Source organism: Rhineura floridana, chromosome 3, assembly GCF_030035675.1.
Source record: "Rhineura floridana isolate rRhiFlo1 chromosome 3, rRhiFlo1.hap2, whole genome shotgun sequence".
NCBI lineage: Eukaryota > Metazoa > Chordata > Lepidosauria > Squamata > Rhineuridae > Rhineura > Rhineura floridana.
Genome location: NC_084482.1, coordinates 199,526,932 through 199,549,245, shown reverse-complemented (window position 1 = coordinate 199,549,245; position 22,314 = coordinate 199,526,932). Strand labels below are relative to the sequence as shown.

General features: G+C 43.8%; 1 protein-coding gene across 2 annotated transcripts; it reads left to right on the top strand.

Moving 5' to 3' along the window:
* Nucleotides 1-6,138: 6,138 nt before the first annotated feature.
* LOC133381060 (tripartite motif-containing protein 10-like) lies at nucleotides 6,139-20,901 on the top strand. 2 transcript variants are annotated; one of them, XM_061619512.1, is made up of 7 exons: nucleotides 6,139-6,550; nucleotides 7,403-7,489; nucleotides 9,993-10,199; nucleotides 11,020-11,042; nucleotides 13,174-13,292; nucleotides 17,101-17,132; nucleotides 19,972-20,901. In XM_061619512.1, exons 1-7 carry the CDS (start codon nucleotides 6,140-6,142, stop codon nucleotides 19,972-19,974), a joined length of 882 nt encoding a protein of 293 aa, XP_061475496.1. In that variant the 5' UTR covers nucleotide 6,139; the 3' UTR covers nucleotides 19,975-20,901. The 2 variants fall into 2 exon arrangements, with proteins under 2 accessions (XP_061475496.1, XP_061475497.1); XM_061619513.1 differs by lacking the exon at nucleotides 6,139-6,550 and adding an exon at nucleotides 7,243-7,289.
* Nucleotides 20,902-22,314: the final 1,413 nt, after the last annotated feature.

Genomic DNA, 22,314 nt, shown 5'->3' with positions numbered 1-22,314 from the left:
TCATATTCTTCCCCGCAGGCTTCCTGTCAGGAAACAAGAATAAAATGAATGGTAACAGGAATGTGTTGAGGATAATTTGTGATCTTCTGTTTTATGGTACTATAGTTCACTTAGGCTAACACCAGCTTGGGCTTTCTGGGAAATAGAACCAAAGTGCCCTTTATTTGGCTTTTGATATAAAATGTCGGTTTATTTCCTGGTGACCTGACCCTTACCTACATTCCAGTGGCTCGCATAATAAAAGCCGGTTTAAGCTGGAAACCTCCCTACTATGCATTTCTTTATCACATTCATGTAGCCTTGCTTATTGTTGCTAATGTGCCTCACACAAGAATGTCAAATGCTGTTCTTATGCCCCTCATATCCTTGACTTGTTCTGTACCTTTGATATGCAAGCAAAGCAATATCATGTCTGTCTCCAGTTTAGGGGGCGCCCGGTTGCAGCTGGGCCTCCCCTCAATAGTTGTCTTTGTCTACAGTTACATAGTGCTTATCTCAAGGACATGTGAAATGTGCAGACATGGAGTCTGGAAGATAGTCTTGATGTTTCCACTTTTGTCCCTTTTTCCTGCACCCCTTTACCTCCTTTCATATGCTCCTAGAACTGTAATTATTGGCAATTGCTTCTTTTGTTTTTATGACGTACACCCGATATTGTAAACTTCGGGGTGAGCCTATATATTCTCCTGCACGCAAATAAACGAGGTTCCCATGCTAGCAAGCTTCGGCGTGTAAGTATTGGGTCCCCTTTGCAAAGGTTTTTGTCTTGTGTTACTTGATCTCTGACAGTGGGTTCATTTGCACCCAGCTCCGCACTCTTCCCGGGTGTAATAAGCGAGTTGGGGAGACAGGGCGGCTTGCGTGTTGGGTTTGGACCTAACAAATGCTTTTTCACCACAGAAACCAGGAAACCAGTACGGATTAATTTAGGGAATGCTTGGAAATGAATTGGGTGGAGACATGCTCATCTCCTAAATTCAAGATCTGAATTTATATTATTATGTGCACTGCATGCGCCCCACTTCTGAGCTTTTCAGGGATGCAATATTCACTCGGTTCAATTTCCTTTGCAAGGAAGCCGATAGAGACTTGTAGCATTTTTATGATACAGTGTATATTTATTCTCTCAGTCTCTCTCACACTCACACACACATATATACAGACTGACCATACGTGGAGATTTATAGCATTACCAATCTAATTCATGGGTCACCAACCTTTTTGGAACAGAGGGCACATTTCTTACTGGGGCACCAGTCCCAAAATGGCTGCCATGGGGTGACATGGTATAACACAACATTAGAGAGCAGTCATGGTGAAGCTTTTTCCATAATTGAATTTCCATACTAAAAAAGGCTTCACCTGTTGAATTTCTGCTTGCCATAAGCTGTTAAAGGCAGAAGAACCTTGTTTTTCCCCCTATACCAACCTTAAACCAAATCCTAGGCTGCCATCCTGTATACACTTACCTGGATGTAAGCCTCAGTAAACACAAAAAGACTTCTAAGTAGACATGTATACCCTTTTACTGTAAGTTAACTATACAGTGAATTTGGATCTCTAGTCTTTAGCTCCTGTTAAGCCTCTTTGCAAAGTTTTCACATTTACTCTTTGGGAAGAGGGGATTTTTTAAATGTATTAAGCAGTAGTACTTGCAGAAAATAACAGGGTGGTCCATGACAGATGCTGTTAGAGGTTGCCAATTCACATGGTCGCCATAAGTCATAGTTCACTTGAAGGCATGTAACAACAAAATTTGCAGAAAATAATTTCTAGGCACTACCTGATCTCAGGCAAACCCGACGCAGGAAAGATACATCCTGGTCACTAGGGGAAAAGGGCAACCTATGGAGACTCCAAGGACTAAAAGAAGAAGACAGAAGCAGGAAAAGTGCACTAAAAGGGGAAACTAGTAGCCCTTGGGGACCTCAGGGATTGCTATTACCTGGTGTCCAAACGACTCACTTACCAAATCACAGCTGTTACTTCTTATTGGCTAATAACACTGACAGGCAGGAGTAACCAGGCTGGAAGAGTTCACAGAAATTGCTTAAAAGGGTACCTGCACATTTTGCTCCATAACTTTCTTTCTAGGAGGACTGCAGACTTACTTTTTTTTTTTAATGAAAGCTCCGATTCTGGGCTACCTGCTGAAAGTGTCATTGAAGGCCTTTGTGGGCACCATGGCACACACAGGTAACAGGATGGTGACCCCAGTCTAACAGATTGTACTTCCCCATTCCGTTGGGGGTTTTTTGCAGGGGGAGACACTTAGGCCCTTTAAAGTTCCCAAGAAATCCTACCATTCTGATGCTTTCCTCAGACTTTTAAAAGACTGAACACATATAGTGTTGGATCTGAGATGATGAGAACTAGATTCAAATATCTACTTGGCCATGACCATCACAAAGAGTGCTGTAGCACCTTAATTATGGCATAAACTTTCATGGGCTCAAGCCCACTTCATTAGAAGTGAATTGAAATCTAAGTTGGCAGATATATAAAAGGAGAAAATTATAAGATGAAAGTTGAATTGAAATGAGATGCAACAATTACCATCAGTGATAACGAGATGTATGTTACATAGGTACATAGGTACACCTTTCACAAAAGCAGATTGGTGATAATACAGTCATCTCAGTGATGTCGTGTAAATTAACACATGAAGTGGGAACCATTCAAAAGAAGCAGTCATGAAGAGCACAGACTTGCTGGCATTGGTAAGTGAATTAACACAAATAGGGTTGCAGCCAACTAAGTCCTACACAGAGTAAAGCCACTGAAATTAATGAACCTGTTAATCATGCCCATTAACTTCAGTGGGTCTACTGTGAGCAGGACTGGCACTGAATACCACCCTCTTGTTTGATAAAAAAATTATTCAGGGTGGAAGTTGAAAGTATGTAAACATGGGTAGCTGTCAGTGGACTAGGTGACATGGTCTTCTTCCATCAGTCCCAGCCATCATGGCCAATGCTCAGGGATGATAGGATTTGGAGTCCAACAAATACCTGGAAAATATCACATTCCCTACCCCTGACATATGAGTTTGTGCTCATTGTGGAGTTGTGTAGTAGCCTCCAAAAAGTGAACTTCCTGTGTGGATTGGTCTAGGCTGAGATAGCTGGTGTGGGTGAAGTGACTGAAGTGCTGGTGGAGCCGCTGTGTGAATAAAATAGAATTGCACCCTGTCTATGTTGCTGGAGTTTATTGGAGTGGGATGAGGCCATCATACTTTTGAGTCTGAAAGCAAGGCACCAGAACAATTGAAAAGAACTCTTTGAAATACACATTGAAGATAACACATCCCCAAATATGTTTAAGACACAGCATGCAAACGAATAAGCAGAGGTGCTCTCTAATCTGCCTAACTGTTAACTACGGAGCATCTTAGAAGACATGGACAAATGGAAGACCTGAGAGACTTGGGAGGCAGCTGACCAAGAGAGGAGGAGGAGCTCTGGTGAGGCTCAGCGGCGCTCTCTGCGAGGGAGAAGGGACTCGGGATTAGGGTTGCCAGGTCGGAACCATCCAAAAACCTGAGAAAATGGGGATGGGCCCTAGTGATGTCACGGGGCGGGCCTTAGTGATGTCACGGGGCGGGCCTTAGTGATGTCACGGGGCGGGCCTTAGTGACATCATGGGGCTGGCCCTAGTGATGTCACGGGGCTGGCCCTAGTGACATCATTAAACATGATACATTGTATCAACCACAGTTGCTTGGAGCATACCATTCAAAAAAAAATTATCTGGAGATTAAAATAGAAATCTTACCTAAAATAGGGTGTTCCTAGGTCCATCTGAAGTGACAAGGTCATTCTTTCTCACAAGCTTAGGGTGATGCAAAATGGAAATGGACTGACTTCAAGTTGATCCCAGATAGGGTCTTCATGGTAAGCAGTATTCAGACAGAGGTGGTTTACTATTGCCTTCCTCTGAGTCTGACAGGCAGTGACTGGCCCAAGGTCACCCAGTGAGCTTCATGGCTGTGTGGGGATTCAAACCCTGGTCTGCCAGGTCACAGTTCAACACCTTTAGGGAACATTTAATCTAGCTTACTTGCTTCTGGCAGGAAGGGTTTACGTGCCCTCAGGCCAGGCCATTATTGGAAGAAAGGAGCTTAGTGTTGCAGAGATGTTAGATGGGAGCACAGATGGATGCCCCTGAAGGCAGCAACTGTAAACATGCTTATTAAGGAACTAAGCCCCATAGAACTCAATAGGACTTACTTCTGAGTAGATATGGTTGCAGCCATGTTAAACAAATTAAACCAGAACTATCACTGTCATGAACCTGTAATGGTCATGAGTTATTAAAAAATCTAATAGCAATACTTTGGCTCCAGTAAGGGACTCTGGGAGATGGTTACAGTTAGAAAAGACAAGCCTTTGCCAATTTGCAAATTTGAGTTTCACTTCCTAGCTGAAGATGGTTAGAGAAGCCTTAACAAGCTGCACCTGTTTATCTTTGCTGATTAGCAAGTGCCTGGTACCCAAGGTCATCCTTGGCCTGTACAGTTGGAAAACACAGTTGGGAGGGGGGCCTGAAGGCGCGAAAATGTGAGAAACATCGAGAAGAAAGTTACATCAGCCAATTCCTGATTGGTCAATTAATTTTGGACCGTTAGGATCCTTTTCCCTTAAGTATAGGGCTAGAGACCCATAGCCTTTGTTCTCTGTTCTCTGCCTATGCTGATTGGCACCAGAGTTCCAAACCTTTCTGCCTTATGGTTCCAGGGGTTGCTTATGGGAAGGCAACCTATGTCTGGTTCCATTGCTTTATGTTGAACATCCATCTCTCTTAGGAGAGGTGCCATGCAACCGACTACCTCGTGTGTAAGTAGTTAGGTGAGTTAGTTTGTTATTTTCTTGTTGTGTGTATGAATTCTCTTGTAAGAACCTAAACCCCTGTTGGGTGAATGGTCTTAAAGGATTACTTGCTGCTATATGTTATGTGCACTTATATATCTTAATAAAGCTACTTCTATTTAACCTGGTGTGTTCAATTGAGAGAAGGGGTGGTTCTGGATTCAGTACCTTGACCAATCTCAGTCACTAACTACCAAAGAGGGTTAAGAAGTTAAAGGCTTGGATTTTAAGTGTTAAACCAGAGGTGCCTGGCAAGGAGTGTAACTGTGACTCTTGCCTTTTAGGACCTTGGTTTTATATATCTTCTGGGCTCAGAGATCCCCTGGCTCTGAGTGGACCAGTATACAGGGGTGGTGGCAGCCTACCTTCTACCTTGCAGGGTTGTTGTGAGCGTACACAGCCTTGGCAAGGGTGAAGTAATAGCTTTTTGGTTCCAGTCTCATTTCCCTAAGGGTGGGGGTCTGAGTCTGATGCATGAACCCAGTACCTTGAGGGTCTGGGGGTCATGACACGCTCTATGTGGGGCTGCCCTTGAGGTTGGTCCGGAAGCTGCAGCTGGTGCAAGATGCGGCGGCGAGACTGCTCACTGGGGCAGGGTATTGCCAACATGTCACCCCACTGCTGAAAGAATTGCACTGGCTGCCCATTTGCTACCGGGCCAAGTTCAAGGTTCTAGTCTTGGTGTACAAAGCCCTATACAGCTTGGGACCAGGATACCTGAAAGACCGTCTTATCCCTTATATACCCAGCCAATCACTGTGCTCTGCAAGTGAGGGCCTCCTGCAGATACCATCTTATCAGGGGTCCATTCTGCACAACATAGGAAATGGACCTTTAGCGTGGTGGCACCTACCCTGTGGAACTTCCTACCCTTAAACATTAGATAGGCACCATTTGTGTTATTTTTCCGGTGCCTACTGAAGACCTTCCTCTTTCAACAAGGCTTTTAAGTTGAGACCTTATCCCAGTCTGTGTCTGTGTTGGAATTGCTTTTTAATGTGTTTTTAAACCTTAAAAAAAAAAAAAGTCCTCAAAGCTTTTTTAAAAAAATATGTTTTTAAAGTTGTTTTTTTTAATGTATTTTAATGCCTGTTTTTATGGTGTTTTAAAGTGTTTTTAGTGCTTTTGTTTTCCGGCCTGAGCTCCTGCTGGAAAGAAGGGCGGAATATAAGTCAAATAAATAAATAAATGTCTTTCTTTGTTGACCCTTTATCTCCCTCCTCTCCAACCTACAGGACTTACAAGCTGACTCTAACAACAAATCACCTGCCATGGCCGCAGCTCCACCACTGATGGATGTGGAACAGGAAGCCACATGCTCCATCTGCCTGCAGTGGCTGGCAGACCCAGTGACCTTGGACTGTGGCCACAACTTCTGTCAGGCCTGCATCACCTACTACTCTAAAATATGGGGAGAACTGGGAGATTTGGAGTGCCCTGTTTGTAAAGCCAAAATCAAGAAGGGGAATTTCCGGCCAAACTGGCAGCTGGCAAACATAGTCAAAAAAATTAAGAGTCTGTCACTAAGTCCTGGAAAAGAGGCCCTCTGCATAAGGCACAAGGAAAAACTAACCCGATTTTGCAAAGAGGATGAAAAATTGCTCTGTTCAGTTTGTGAGAAATGCTTAGAGCATAAAACACATACTATGCTTCCTTTAGCAGAGGCTGCTCAAGAATACAAGGTAAGAAATCATCCTGGGGCTTTGTGAGTGTTATAAAAGGGCTAGACCTTAAGTGTTGGCCTGCCTGTTATGGCCCCCAATTCCCAGGTTTGCCGATCAGGAATTAGAGATGAGACCTGTTAAATTGCAAGAGCTTGCCTTTATTCCTTTGCAAAGGGAGAGATCACCATGAAGTGGGCTCTCCCCATAAAACAGACAACCATCACATTTATAGGCTGTTATGCGTCACATACATGATCATCAAAGCATCACAGTATCAAAGTGCATTGCTAATCAGAATAAATGTTTCATCCGGGGCTTTCCTATCTTCACCCAGTTCCCTTTACATCTGTTTCTCATGGCTCACTTCCCTGTTCTTATCCCAAGTTCCTCTATCCTTGACCTTCTGTTCTGCAGACTATGTAAAATAACATTTCCAAATGCTGAGAAAGCATAGAAGCATAGGTTTCACTTTTTGCAGACATTGGCCTGATTGTCACATGAGGATAATCGTTCCTTCCCCCCCCCCCCAGAATATGTATTTCTATCTCCCTCCAACATGACTGGAAAGATCTCCCACTAGAGCCAACCCCATTGATTCATCTAGGCTACTGGAGAGAAAAAGGATAAGCATGGTAAAGGCTTGTAAGAGTAAATGAATGTTCTGCGTGAAGGTGGAGCTTTCCCGCTGTGCTTAGTTGCAGGCTGCACATGAAGAAGAGTGTCATGCAATCATGTCCCTACTTTCCAGTGTTAGAGGGTTTGCATACATATTGTTCACGTTGCCTGCCTCTGTTTCTCTTTCAGGAACAGTTTTGATCTGTATTTATATTAAAAAAAGGAACCAAATCTGAATTTTTGCCTTCTGTTCAGAAACAGATCTTTAGCTTCCTGGAGACTCTGAGGAAAGAGAGAGAAGAGATGCCAGCAGACCCACGGAAACAAAGCCAAGAGCTCCTTGTAAGTGTCAGTAGTAGCATTATTAGGAAGGGAACACCTGCTTGGTGCCTGAGGAAACCTAGTGCAAAATACAGCAGAATGCAATGCTGCGAGGGAGTCCTACTCCTCGGGGCATCTATTATCTGGAACAGAGCTTGGAAAAGTTACTTTTTTGAACTACAACTCCCATGAGCCCCAGCCATCATGGCCACTATATTGGGCTGATGGGAGTTGTAGTTCAAAAAAAGTAACTTTTCCAAGCTCTGATCTGGAACAGCCTGATCTTCCTCAGACTATGGGCTGCTTCACACACCACTTTAAAAAACAGTGAAGCTTATATATGATGGACAGACTTAAAATTGCGGGTGTTTTGCCCTGCTGTTGCCAGGAGTTAAGCTGTGGGTTTGGCTTGGCGTACCATCCGAATCCATCCCCCAAATCATCTGAATTTCCCCCAAACAAACCATGAGCGGTAAGCCAAGAGCAAACCTAGGTTGCGTCTCATGTTTTGTTTGGAAACAAACATTCTAATAGCCAAAGTTTGGACGTAATGCTAAGCCAAACCATGGCTAGGCTCCTTGCATTGCAACAGAAGTGGAGATGGAACAATGTGGCTGTGAAGTTAGCCCCATGCATCAGTATGCTCTGCATTCACCTTTGAGTCATACTTAAACTGTGGTTTTAAAGTGACATGTGAACCAGGCCACTCACTGATGCATAGTTGCTTGTTGTTTGACTCTGAAGCTCTTTTTTGTTAACAAAACGCAGGCTTGGAGACTGTTCCTTAGATCAGAAAATTAAGCAGAGGGTGTAGGGTTTATTAACACTTTACCCTCCAACATTTATTCTGCTAAAACCACTATCATAGCTTTTAAATGGAAGAGGAAAGAGCTGGAGGAGCGAGGAAGCAATTTGGAAGATTTTTAGTGGGAAAATGTTTAAGAAAACCCCACCACCACTTGGTTCAACCAAAATGCAGCATCTATGGCAGCATCTTACAAAAGAAAAATATCTAGTAGGAGAACATATGTGACTATTATGTGTAGTTGGGTCTTAAATGTAGTCTCTTCTACACTTAAGAAACTTTCCCTTCCAAATGTTGATGTGATTTCTTCACATGTCAGAAGTGCCCTTCCTAGACCAGCCTCTTGATGCTGCAAGGATTGCTGTGGTTGCTTTCGCACTTGCCCTATTCTTTGAAATTGTCATCCTTTGCTCTCTGTCGATTTTTTAATGGTTAATCAACTTGCTGTCATTCTGACTTTTTTCATTTCAGTGTTTTCTGTGTCATCTTATGTTTTTCATGCCTAATTTTCAGATATTAATTTTAAGTAAAATGTAATCCCAGCTCTATCTTGTCCAATATATACAGGCAAAGCACTATTGAGGCTTTTAGAGGCCACTGGTCCTTTCGTTGAAAGCTTTGTCTTTGTAGGTTCAGCCCATTTTATTGTTTCCTGCTCATTGAGGCTGGGAGATTAATAATTAATTGCCCCTTAATTTCCTCTGGGTGTGTGAACTAATTGGTTTCCTTCCATTCATTTCCCCCCCCCGGTCTCTTACTTGCTATAAAGGAAAGAAACTTAACACACATGAACCCTAATGGGAACAAAAGCTGTCTGTGGGCTTATCCACATGGGAGCATAACTTTGTGCTAAAGATACTGTTTTTACCTCTGTTTTCTGTTTGCACTGTCCACAATAAGGGCTCAATGTCAGCTGCAAACATGGTGTTTTCTAGTCACACTTGAGGGGAAGCATCAATCACACAGTTCCCTAAAGATCACGCCCTCTAACATTTCAACGGCCTCTGTTACCTGGCAACTCAGCATGCTCAATTTGTTCTACCAGTAAGTTTCATTTTAAAAACAAACAACCCAGAAGTGAGATTATTTGTATTTTCACTGGTACAATACAACTGAAATACAAATCTTTGTTTGAGCAGTGTTATGCTTTTGTGCACAAGTCGGAGGGGAAGAAAAATAAGGCACTGTTTGCAGCACGGGAGAGAGCCGCGGGAGTTTCTCTTTAGCCCACAGGAAATGAAATGAAAGAAGGGAGGAGGAGGGAGTGGGTGTGGAGAGGGGAACAATTGACACACCCACCTAAAAGCATCGGAGCACCGTGTCTGCAATCCCTAGAGGTACGGAGTGAAGACATTTTTTCCTTCCCTTTTTGGATTATCAGAGGGCTTTGCTGGATAATATAGTGCTATATATATTAAATGCTTTGTGGAACCCCCATTTTAATTTCGTTTCCTACATATTATGGAAAAGCACTACTAAAGGGCTGTAGTCTGGAAGCAATCTATGTTCCTGTCTTAGCATTCAGCTATTGTTTCTTTGTGATAATTTTATGTTTTGAATTTTTTTTGCTTTTATCATATATAATATGCTCTCTTTACACTCTCTCTCTCTCTCTGCGTGTGTGTGTATTTGGAAATGGTGCTGTGATGGCTATGTAGTGAAGGGTAGTTACAAGAAATTAATATAACCGTTTTTTCTCTTTCTATCTATGTAATGCAGGAACGGACAACAGCAGGGAGGGTGAAGATGGTGGCTGCGTTCCAGCAACTACACCAGTTTCTGGAAGACCAGGAGAAACCTCTGCTGGCCCAGATGAAGGAGGTGGAAGAGGAGATTGAAAGGGGAAAAAAGGAAGTCTCCTCTTTTGATACTGTTATCCAGGAGATGGAGGAGAAGTGTCGGCAGCCAGCAACTGAACTCCTGAAGGTGTGATGGTGGCAGAAAACAGCTCAGGATCTGCACCTCTTTGTGTTTCCTTTCATGTATCAGAGCACTTTTTTGGACCCATGGCCAAATATCTTAGGGCCAAAGTGTAAAAGTGGTTGCGGTGAGAACTATAGTTCTCAAGGCTGCCTTCCAAAAGGCTTATCCATCAGCTATTCTGCCCTATTTTTAATCATTCATTATTAAATTCAGTTTTTTAAAAAGTAAAAGTTAAAAACCTTTTTTTGAAATTACAATTGCAAGGGGCAGTTCTGGACAGTCATAACTAATCGTTTTGCATTGGAACATCAGAGTGGTAGGCCTGTGGAAGCGGTCAGAATTTTTTAAATTATTTTTTAAAAAATGACATTGGGGGGGGACAAAAATCCTTTAGGGTGGCTGGATATAGCCCAGAGGTCAGCTTCCCCATAATATGGGGCGGGGGGCAGGAGGGAGAGAGAGAGAGCTTACAGGGGTGCCAAAAGAGTGGATCCACTGCCTCCTTGCTCACCTGTCAAAGCCAGACCTGGCCCCTGATTTATTTATTCTTTTCTGAGAGTCAGTGGCCCTCAGAAAAAAGATTCCCCACTCTATGGTTGTGCCCAGTGTGCCCTCTTATCCACATGAACAGTGCAGTTTTTCTCCCCTGTTATTGTGCCTGTTCTGAAATGTTGCCTGCTGACTTCATTATTTCATTCCCACATACGCACACACCTTACGAAGATACAACTCCAGTCCTTGAATGGTATATGCTATGCTGGGTGCCTGTGACATTGGCCTGTGGCATGCACTGAGTATTCCTTCCTCTTTCTTTCCCCTTTAGGATATTAAGAGTGCCATGCAGAGGTAAGTGAATCCTACGTATCTCCTTTCATGCTGCTAGGAAAGACAGTGCAGCATCAGTGACCAAAGGTTTCCTTAAAGAGGCAGGTCTTCATGTATGCTGAAAGGCATGCGGTGATTGGGCCAGGTGGAGCTGAAGTGAGGCACACACTGGCCTCTGGCACTGGCCAGTTGATCTACAGCTACGGGAGGTTGCCTGCCCGGCATCCTAGGAAGAATATCATGGTTGTGACAAAGTTGTGACTGATCTAGCCCCATCTGTACGCCAATGAAGGAGCAGCTGCTGCAGTGCTTGTTTTCCTCTTCCCTCCTTCTTCCTTTTTCCTTTTCTGTCATGACTGTTAAATTGTGGCCCTCTGGTCGGAAACTGACTTATCTTTATATGTACAGCGCTTAGAAATTGTTGGTGTTAATAATGCATATATATGAATTTGCACTTATTGAATTATTGTGGTTCTTCAATATCACAGCCTCAAATTTAAGACTTTCAGGGTTCGCACTAGTACCTTGAATTGAGCCTGGAAACAAACTGGCAGCCAATGCAGCTGGAGCAGTATCAGAGTCTTATGTTCTGCCCACTGACCTCCAGTCAAGAGTCTAGCTGCTGCTGCGTTCTGAACCAATTGCTGTTTCTGAGAAGAGCAAGTTTCAGTAATCCAACGTTGATGTTGCCACAGCATGAGTGACTGTGGCAAGCTGGCAGACTATTCTAAGAAGGTGGAAGGTGCTTCAAGTCACCACCACCTGGATGTCCAGATGCAGCACCAAATGCAGAAACACCTTCAAGGTGCAAACCTGATCCTTGGCAGAGTACACCCTGTTCAGAACAAACTGCACACCTCCTCCCAGATCAGCTTGCCTCCCCCAACCAACAGAACTTCCATCTTGGCTGCATTAACTTTCAAGTTTGTTCAGCCTCATCCAGACCATTGCTCATCTCAAGCACTAGTTTACAGTTTCCATTGATTCTGATAAGCTACCAGAAGCTAGTGGCTCTGCCATATCAGCAGATCGCCTGCTGAGAATATCTCACCTTAGAAGATATTTCGAACTGGATTGCCCTCATGACAACAGGAGGGAGTGGTAACCTGCACAACTGGGCTAATTACTAGTGATAAGGAATTTCTGCCTGGAGATACATGGGAGGGACCTTTTTGCCATAGCAATACTTTTGGTTTGGGATTAGCTGAGTGGTGTAGAGAGCTGATTGGCCACACAACAGGAAATTGACAGACATATCTCCAGGAGTCTTAAGTTAAAATTATTATTATTATTATTATTATTTATATCCTGCCCTTCCTCCCAGTAGGAGCCCAGAGCAGCAAACAAAAAAACTGAAAACACTCTAAAACATCTTAAAAACATACTTTAAAATAGATTAAAACAAAAGCATATTTAAAAACTTCTTTTAAAAAAGGCTTTTAAAAAATCTAAAAAAGGAATTCCAACACAGAGGCAGACTGGGATAAGGTCTCTACTTAAAAGGCTTGTTGAAAGAGGAAGGTCTTCGGTAGGAACCAAAAACAGATGGGGCCTGTCTAAGGAGAGGGAAATGGAAGTATAAAATATGTGTAGGACAGGAAAGCGTGTGTGGCTTTGAGATTTTGGGAAAAATATTTTTGAAATATTCTCAGGAGCAGGTCTGTGGCCCAGTTGTCCTAGTGCAAGAGCTTCCACTGCCTAGAGAGATGGAGGGGAATTCATAGAAATCTCTGACTCAGCGTAGCCTACTGTAGGAGTTGCATCCATTGCTCCACCCACTTTTACCTCTGGTTGCGCCCATCAATGACATGTGGCTCCAGAAGACTGCCCATGAGGGAATGCAGCCCTTCAGCTGAAAAAGATTCCCCACTCCTGTTAGATAAAGGTGAAGAGACTCTGGGCAGCTGCTCATGGAGGCAGATATGGTGTTTTCTCATGAAGTCTAGCCTGGCTCTCAGGTGCCTGGCTTTTGGTGTCCTAAGGGCCAGTTTGGGGAAGAATCTCCTCCCAAAGCACTTCCATCCCGCTCTGCCTTCCTGCACCTGTCCGTGCCCCTAAGCTGGGCTTCTCGTCCTCTCCATTCCATTCTTTTGCTCCTCTTATGAATTCTGGATTGGATGGGTGATGGGTTAATATTGCTTCTCTTCACCAGGTACAAGGAGAAAGTGAAATCTGAGAAACCTGTACCTTTTCCTTGGAAGCTGAAGTTGAGGATCTTGGACTTCCGGGATTTAAACCTCTTTCTGGAGGATGTCATGGAGCACTTCAGAGGTAATGAAAAAGGGCTGCAAGGATGTTATACTGGAGGTTAAAAAGGCTCCATTGGTACTGTTAGCAGGACCAGGAAAATTGGAGGGTTGAGTGTCAATTGAAAATGCAGCAACGCACTAGGTTGGCAAAGGCTGTTCCAATTACATTGTTATATTGTCTCTAGGCACATGCACATACACGTGATTTACCCATGAACCCACAAACACACACATGAGAGAGGTGGATCTTTTTGCATCAGTCAAACATGCAGTGTTCTGAAAATGTGCTTACACAGTTTGAAACCCGGAAATTCATAACCACAGACAATACAACAGGAATGTTTTATTACAATGGGGTCGAGAAAATGAGGTTGTTCAAATCCTATCTAATAAGAACAAAGTGCTGGAACATAACCCTTCATTATGGAAACCTCAGGGACAGAATTTAAGGTTACCTATCCCATTCCTGGAGAAGCATTCCTGCATCTGTAAGTTGAAGTCCGAAGCCAGGACCAGGAGCTCTTAAGCCTTCTGGACTCACAAGCCTGCCCTTGCTGTTGCTTTGAGTTAGGGTGGCAGTAAGGCCAAAATAATTCCTTACCTATAGCCCTTTGGTCTGGTGTCCTGCTGAGATCTTCCTTGAGTGCCAAGAAGAGAATATGAAACAGTGGTATGGCCTAGAGTGTTAAAGGCCCAAACTGCTTTTTGTAGGATTCTGAACCTTATAGGGTATGGCAATGTAAAATGTTGTGGGATTTCCACCCTTCTAAGAGTGAGAAAAAGTTAACAAGGTTAAAAATATGCTTCAGTATGAGCTTCAAGATTCTGCTTGTTCCCATGTGTACTACATGCTAACTTAAGGTATCTGTATATGGTAGGAGGGAGTAAACCTCTTTAAGGGTGAATTACGGTTGTGGCCAAGGGTCTCCACCCAGCCACTTTTTGTCATCCAGTCTTGCTTTACTGTGTCCTTACAGTTGGGCGGTTTGAGTTTTAAGCTCATGTCACTGAACAGAGTAAGAGAAATGCAGAGGAGAGAGGGCAAATCTTCCAGCATACTGTTCTGGCCGTGCCAACCTCCTAGTTCAATAAATGAACCCCAGAAATAAGCTGCCAGGGGCTGCCATGTTGCAACATTAAGATGACAAACCTGCAGATGACATGCATAGAAATGGTTTCCATCCCTCCTCTCTCTGTTTCCAAGACAGCATGAAGAGTGCCCCCCTTCCATTCATTCAGTCTGCGGACTGAGAGCTGCATTCCTTCATGGGTAACCTTGGAGGGGGATGATTCATGCCATTGTTGGGTGGGGCTAACTCACCCATATTTTCTCTCTCACACACACATATACCCCATTCTCATAGCACACTCATCCACATACCCATCCATGCGCTCTCCCTCTGTCTTTCTCTTTCATTAACAATTCCCGCACACTCCACCAAACAATTATGCTTGGAAAGAAGCACGAGAGCTGAGCAATGGAGTAAACATTCATGGCTAATTGCCAGAATGGCTTGATCAGAGCACGGTCAGGGGGAGTTTAATCTTTCCGTCCCCAGCTGCAATCTTCATGAATATGCTCTCATGGAGGGGAGGGTTAACCCTTCCCACTGGCAACCCTCTCCCACAATGACTCTTCACATGGCAATTAGGCTCTCAAAAGCCTCCTGTTGGAGCTAATGGGAGACTGTTTCCAAGACAAAGTGCTTTGATGGGGGGCTCAGCTGGCAAGGAGAAAAGGATTTTCCAGCCTCATTCTTCCCCTGTCCTGATCTATGAGAATGCCCATTACCAAGGGTAAAGAGGACCCAAGCAAGGGGAAGGTCAGTAGTTCCACAGTTCTAGGCAAACAGGAAGACCAGTCAAGGCAGGATCAGCACCTTGGAGAAGAACCTAAGTGTGGGTTTCAGGACCACAGTTGGTAAGCCAACAGCGGAGAAAGACCAAGTTGCCTCAGCAGTGACCTGGACCAACTGTCAGACCTTTATAGCCGTGATCTATGTGGATATTTGTTCACTGACTAGAAGCTGCATTCCCTGAATGCTGCATTTGCTCAGTTAAAGAGCCAGTTACTCCCCCTGCAGTCATTGGCTTCTTCTAGACCAGGGCTGGGGTGCCTGTGGCCCTCCAAATGTTATGGGACTCCAACTCCCGTCAGCCCCAACCAGGACGGCTAATGGTTATCCGGTTGACATAGTGTTCTTGGATTTTCAAAAAGCCTTTGACAAGGTACCTCCCCAAAGATTCCTGGGTGAGCTTAACAGTCATGGAATAAGAGGAGAGGTCCACTTGTGGATCAGGAACTGGCTAGGAAACAAAGTAGAGAGTAGGGGTAAATGGGCAGTTCTCCCAAGGGATGGATGTAGAAAGTGGAGTCCCTCAAAGGTTGGTATTGGGACCTGTATGTGAGCAGGGAAGTGCCAAGTATGCTGATGATACTAAATTATTCAACGTTGTTAAAACCAAAAGGGATTTTGAAGAGCTCCAAAAGGACCTCTCCAAACTGAGTGAATGGGCAGTAAAATAGTAAATGTAATTCAATATAAACAAGTGTAAAGTTATGCGTATGGAGCAAAAAAAAATCTTAATTTCATATATTGGGGTCTGAACTGACAGTTACTGACCAGGAACGAGACCTTGGGGTCATAGTGGGTACCTTGATGAAGATGTCAACCTAGTGTGCAGCAGCTGTAAAAACAGAAAATTCCATGCTAGGGATCATTAGGAAAGATATTGAAAATAAAACTGCCGATATTATGTAAATCTGGTGCAGCTGCATTTGGAATACTGTGTACAGTTCTGGTCACCTCACCTCAAAAAGGATATTGTAGAGCTGGAAAAGGGCAAATGAAATGATCAAGGGGATAGAGTGACTCCTGTATGAGGAAAGATAGCAGCATTTGGGGCTTTTTAGTTTAGAGAAAAGGCAAATAAGGGGTGACATGATAGAAGTGTAAAAAATTATGCATGGTGTGGAGACAGTGGATAGAGGCAAGCTTTTCTCTCTCATAACACTAGAACTCACGGGCATCCAAGGAAGCCGAATGTTGGAAGATTTAGGACAGACAAAAGAAAGTTCTTCACACAGCGCATAGTTAAACTATGGAATTCACTGCCACAGGAGGCAGCGATAGCCACCAACCTGGATGGATTTAAAAGAGGATTAGACAAATTCATGGATGAAAAGGCTATCAGTGTCTACTAGCCATGATGGCTATGCTCTGCCTCCATAGGCGGAGGCAGTATTCTTCAAAATACCAGTTGCTGGAAACCGCAGCAGGGGAGAGTGTTCTTTGTACTCAGATCCTGCTTGTGGGTTTCCCATGGGCACCTGGTTGGTCACTGTGAGAAGCTGGACTAGATGGGCCACTGGCCTGATCCTGCAGGGCTCTTCTTACGTCAAGAATTATGGGTGTTGTAGTTCAATGACATCTCGATGCTAAATTTTAATCATGTTTTGACTCAATCCTCAGTTCAGATAGCATAACCCATGTATTTGTGGGGGCCCTGTGCTTCCCGTTCTCCAAATGTTCCTGAACAGCACTGCCTCTGGATCAATTGGGTTTGGGAGTTAAGAAGATGGTGGCTGGGCTGCTGAGAGCAGAGAAACCACCACTCCATCTCCACTGCAAAGGAAAAGCCCTCTTCCCCATGGCAGCAAAGTTTGAAACATCCAGGCCACTCCACATGGGGACCTGCATTCATTTCTCCCTGCAATAACTGCTCCGTTGTCATCCCTGCCCTACCTAATGCCTGCTATAATGCTCTGACCTCAGATTGTTGTGACCAGATTTTCATAAGCTAAGTCTCTCTTTCCTTTTCTTCTTCAGACTCTCTGGTATCTGGACTTCAGCTGCGAAAGGTAAATTATTTTGAGGTCTGATGAAGGCCCAAATTCCCAGGAGGGATAAGCTTTTCTTCACATCTACTTTCCCATGTCTACCTTAATGGTTTCTCTCTGTTCTTAACTGTGACTTTTGAGGTATTAATACTCACCCTATTTCTCTGATCGGTGAAAAGATCACGAGGTACAGTACTTAGCCAGGTTTGATTTCCTTTGGAGGTCAGTGGAGGTGTCATGCCAGCTTCTGTTACCTGAATTTATTTAGAAATATCCACAAGGCAAGTATAAGTGGTGGCACACAACTCAAACACTCCAATAGGCAGCCAGATTGATTGCCTTACATCGGCTCTCCAGAGAGAAATAGAAAGCACCATAAAATGCTGTTAGAGGACAGCCCAAATTCAGCTCTCTGTCTTCTATCATTGGACTCAAAATGATTTTTTTCTTCATGTGCACACATCTTGATGATGATCATCCTTAGCCTCTCCCATCTTAACTCCCAATCTCACAACTTGTTAAAAAGGAGAGGCTTTACTCCTCTCCTGCCATGACTGCCAGTCTGGGTAGGGCAGCCATGCAAAGGGGCCCTCAGGTAGACATCCACCATACTGGGGTTGGCTTTACTAAACTTATGTAGTTGCTAGGGGGGCTGTGCCCCTCTGCTTGCTTTCCCTGCCAACCCTCTAGCCCCCCACCCACACACACGAGGGACTCCCCCATGCACACACACCAGGCATTTCCAAATGTGCACACACAGGGTCTTCAGAACACACACTTGCAAATGCACCCCCCCAGGCACTTGCAAACACTTCTCCCACAATTCCCCCTAGAGCCTCCAGACTTTGAACCTAATGCTAACGCTCCTTGCCAGTTCCTGCGCTTTGTTGCTCTACACTGCTGCTGTCCCACACAGCCGCTTACCCCTCAACAAATGGCGCCACTGCGCAGCTCCACACAGCGTGTCTTAAGCTGTCTCCCCACCTAGGGTGTTTACCTGCCTGCCGCCCAGGCCGCTGCCACCACCACTTGTCCCCCAGCTGCTCGCCCTTCCCTCTGTCTGCTTGCCTGCTCACTCCACACCCACTCACGCGCCTTGCTCACAGCCCACAGCTGCCCACTAGCCGTACAGGCCCTACTTCCAGCTGTCCTGCTCACTCACCCACCAGCCATCCTTGCTTTCCTCGTGCCCTCGCGTTGCTTACTGCCCTGCCCCATGTGATGGCATAACGGCTTAGGAAAATATTACAGATTTATTTTAAAAACTTGTATTTCCTCCTTTAGACTAGAAACCCAGAGTGTTACAACAGTAAATATATTAAAACAATCCATAGTAAAAGAAAGCACTTGAAATCAACCATGAAATAGATATCAATATAAAAGATAGAACATCTATCACTTTTTTGCGTCACTAAACAAACCACAAGTGGTAACCAAGGTTTGTTCTTGGCTTTGGCTTGCCTGGCAGAAACAAGCCATGGCCCCAAATGCAACACCAAACAAGACCATGGCCTCCCTCCCAGTAGCATGGCGGCAGCAGCAGCAGGGAAAGGAGGAAGTGCCCATGACTCCAGAAATGCACACCAGCATGTTGTGTGCCCACATCAAACCATGGTTTATTTTAACTTGTGGTTGAATGTGACATGTCAGTGAGATCGTTGTCTTTTGACTTCATCCCAGGGATGGGAAAGATAATTCAAAGCCTCAGATGTTGAACTGTTAACGGATTAGTTAGAGGAGGATAAGGGAACTTTACCAAGCCTATAATCCCTCATTACTTGCTCCCAGATCTTGCAGAACTGAATATTGGGTTAACCAGGTGCCACTTAACCAGGTGTCCACTCACCAAAATAGGCATGCTGATTCACTCTTAGATTCTCAAGCAGGCCAGTTTACACAGAGAATGTCAAGGGAGCCTAACCGCTCCTGCCTCCACCTCTGTTGTAAGCAGCAGAGCATAGAAATAGTTTTATGGGTGTCACTGGTTTTGCTTTGAAAATGGAGTATAACATCCTGTTACAGGATTGGAGGGTTGGTTTGGATGATATCTTTGGATACCTTCCAAGCTTGTGGCTTTGTGTTTGTAAGATGGGAGTCTGTAGTGGAAGGAACTGCTGAAGTAGTTAAACCAGTCTGTTTGTTAAGTTGGTGGCCCTCGCCAAGCCTGTAAAACATCCTTTCTACATGTCTAAAGGATTGGTCAAATATAGATGTGTTGCCATAGAAACAACTAGCTAGTGATGTCTCCATGTCATCATAGGGATAGGAGAACAATAGGCAAGGGGGCTAGTCTGAGTTGGCTTCCTTGGGAGCTGGGAATACACAGAGGCTGGACTTTCTCTCTGCAACCAAAACTATGACTTTGGGGACGTCCCCCGAAACCTAATGGGAAAGCAAAATCCAAGCAGCAAAGCATATAAATAGCTTTGTTGGTATCATTGTTTTTGCTTTTTATAAACTGCCTTGAAAGTTGGGGTATTAAATATTTCAAATAAATAACTGAAACTTGGGTCATGGTCATGAGAAGAATGTATCTTTTGGCCTGGACTAGCTTGCTGCCAACTACCTTTTCTAAGGTTTCTAGCAGGGTCTTTGTTGAAATGTTGCCCAAAAAGATTGAGCTATGAATCAAGGAGTCTCTGCTTAGAATCTCCCATAGCGTCCTTAGGAAAGCCACTCTCTTTCAGCCTCAGTCCTCCCATTTGAAATAAAATTGATTTACTTTACAGGGTACTTAGAACGATTATGACTAGTTAATGCTTGTGATGTGATTTGAAAAGGGAGTATTTTTCTTGGAATGTGTCTAGGCGTAAGCCAATCTCCCAACTGATGGCTTCTCTTTCCTCATCTGCCCCCACAGTAAATGTAACTTTGGATCCAGGCACAGCCCATCCCAGGCTCATCCTGAGGATCATTAAAGTGTGAGAAGTGAAGATCACCATCAAGATCTGCCCGATAATGCTGAGAGATTTGACAGACATCCCTATGTGCTTGGGCATGCGGGGTTCACAGCAGACTTGTGGGGGTTGCCAGAAAGTCTGTGAAGAGGAGGGTATGTTCATTTCTGGTCCTGAGGAAGGGATCTGGGAGATGGAGAGGTGGGGAGATACAGAGTCTCCATGCCCCCTGTTAACCCTCATCTGTCCCTGAGTGAGGAGCCCAAGAAGATCAGAGTGACTCTGAACTGTGAAGGGGGCCGGGGGGGCCTTTTACGATGCTGACACAGCAGCCCTGCTCTACACATTCCCAGCAGCCTCATTCTCAGAAGAGACTCTTCAACCCTTGTTTTATGTGTACACTAAAACCCACCTGACACTCCTTGCCTAAGGGTGAAGCCAAATTGCATAAATTCACGGCTGTTGTGACATATGTAGAAAGCTGTAAGGCAGATTTGACTTAATCAGATGGGGCCACGGTTGAGCAGTCTTCTTACAGGCTTTTCCAGGCGGCTCATTATGTACTGCTTCTTTGTAAAACTCTTGGAGTGTTGAACCTGTCTGATTCCTCCGGTGACCAACAGCTAAAAAGTGGCTAGCATCTAAAACCAGAGAAGAGAAAAAGAAGAGGGGAACCCCAATATGTTAGAAAAATATTTTATTTATAATCCAAGCCCAATGCGTTTCAGCCTGTGTGTATTTAGGCCTTTGTCAGGGGCTGTAAATAAAATAGCAGGGACATATTATTTTGATAAACGTATAAAATGAAATCATACATGGCTTACAGGATCTCTGGAGTGGATTAATTTTTATGCTGCTATTAACTGGAAGGGTTTTTTTTAGATTATTCATTGATTGTGGTTTTACATTGTATTTTATTGTGTAAAGTACGTCGCCTAGAGTGGCCGTTAATTTGGCCAGATAGGCGACTCATAAATAAAATTTTATTATTTTATTATTATTATTAAATCTGTCTATAAAAAATCTTTTCACTTACAACAGCTGATGTGAAGTGTCCTTCCATAAGCAAAGCTGCTTGCATTAGTACAGCCACCACAGAGAAGAATACACTAAGTATATTCATATATATACATTCCCAGAGATCATGATACTGGTGAAACCACTGAACGATTAGATGATTACAAACAACTGCAGGAAGAGAATGTGGAAGGGATCCTGGATATTTTTTAAATTTCACAAGAGAGGAAGAAATTCGAACCCCTCATTGAGTCCACTAGGGGTCATCGTTTTTAGATCCAGAATCCAAGCTGTTTCTCCTTAATAGGACATGATTTCTCTCCTCATTTACTTTTTCTAGAACCCAAAACTTAAAGTCAGCAACGGAGTGATGAGATTTAGTAAAATGCTCCACTAAGGGTCCCCCAGATCTCTTATTTTTGATGTTGCTGAGGTGTTCCCCTATTCATCTTTTGACAATCCTTGATGTTTGTCCTATGTAAAATTTCTTACATCTGCACTGAATTGCATAAATGACATTGGCAGTGTTACACGTGGAAAAATGATTCAGAGTATATTTTTTATGATTGGTGGGGTTAACAAACTCCATTATCTTACACGTGAATTTATGATAGGCTCCACAGGGATGATGGCCCATAGGTGCACTAGTACCTGGTAAGGTGTTTGTAATGGGATGAGTGTTGTCCCTAAATTCAATTCAAATCAAAATGTCTCTCAAATTCCTAGTTCTCTTAAAGGAAATCATAGGTTGTTCGTGACATCCAGGAATATGCCGTATAACATGCCCGTGCCTTTTGATGCTTCTTTGTAATTTGTTGGTGACATGATCAAAAGTCAAATTACAGTTTAAACGATCAGAAGCTTTCTGTATCGTTGGTTGCAAAAGCTCAGTGTGTTCTATATGGGAAACTTTCTTAAAATTGTCCTCAACAATGCTTTTAGGATAAACCCTCTTGTATAAATGGTTTTTCAAAATGTAGGATTGCTGTAGAAAATCTGTTTCAGAAGACCAATTACATTTGATCCTTAAAAACTGACCATATGGTTAGTTCTGTCTTAGGGGTTTAGGATGGGAGCTGTCAAACCTTAGGTAAGCGTTTCTGTCTGTGGGCTTCCTGTATATGTAAGTGCACAAATGTTCTCCTTGTTTCCTAATTAATAAGTCCAGAAAATTGACTTCCTCCAGACTATAGTGGAAATCAAATTGGATGTGGGCACTCCTGCTGTTTACCCATTCAAAAAAATTGCAAAGTCGTTCAACTGATCCCCTCCAAATCCGCCGGGACCTA

Coding starts and splice junctions, on each gene's coding strand:
- LOC133381060 (XM_061619512.1), top strand. CDS start 6,140: ATGGCCGCAGCTCCACCACTGATGGATGTGGAACAGGAAGCCACATGC. Junction 7,490..9,992: donor AACAAAGCCAAGAGCTCCTT/GTAAGTGTCAGT, acceptor TATGTAATGCAG/GAACGGACAACAGCAGGGAG. Junction 13,293..17,100: donor TGTCATGGAGCACTTCAGAG/GTAATGAAAAAG, acceptor TTTCTTCTTCAG/ACTCTCTGGTATCTGGACTT.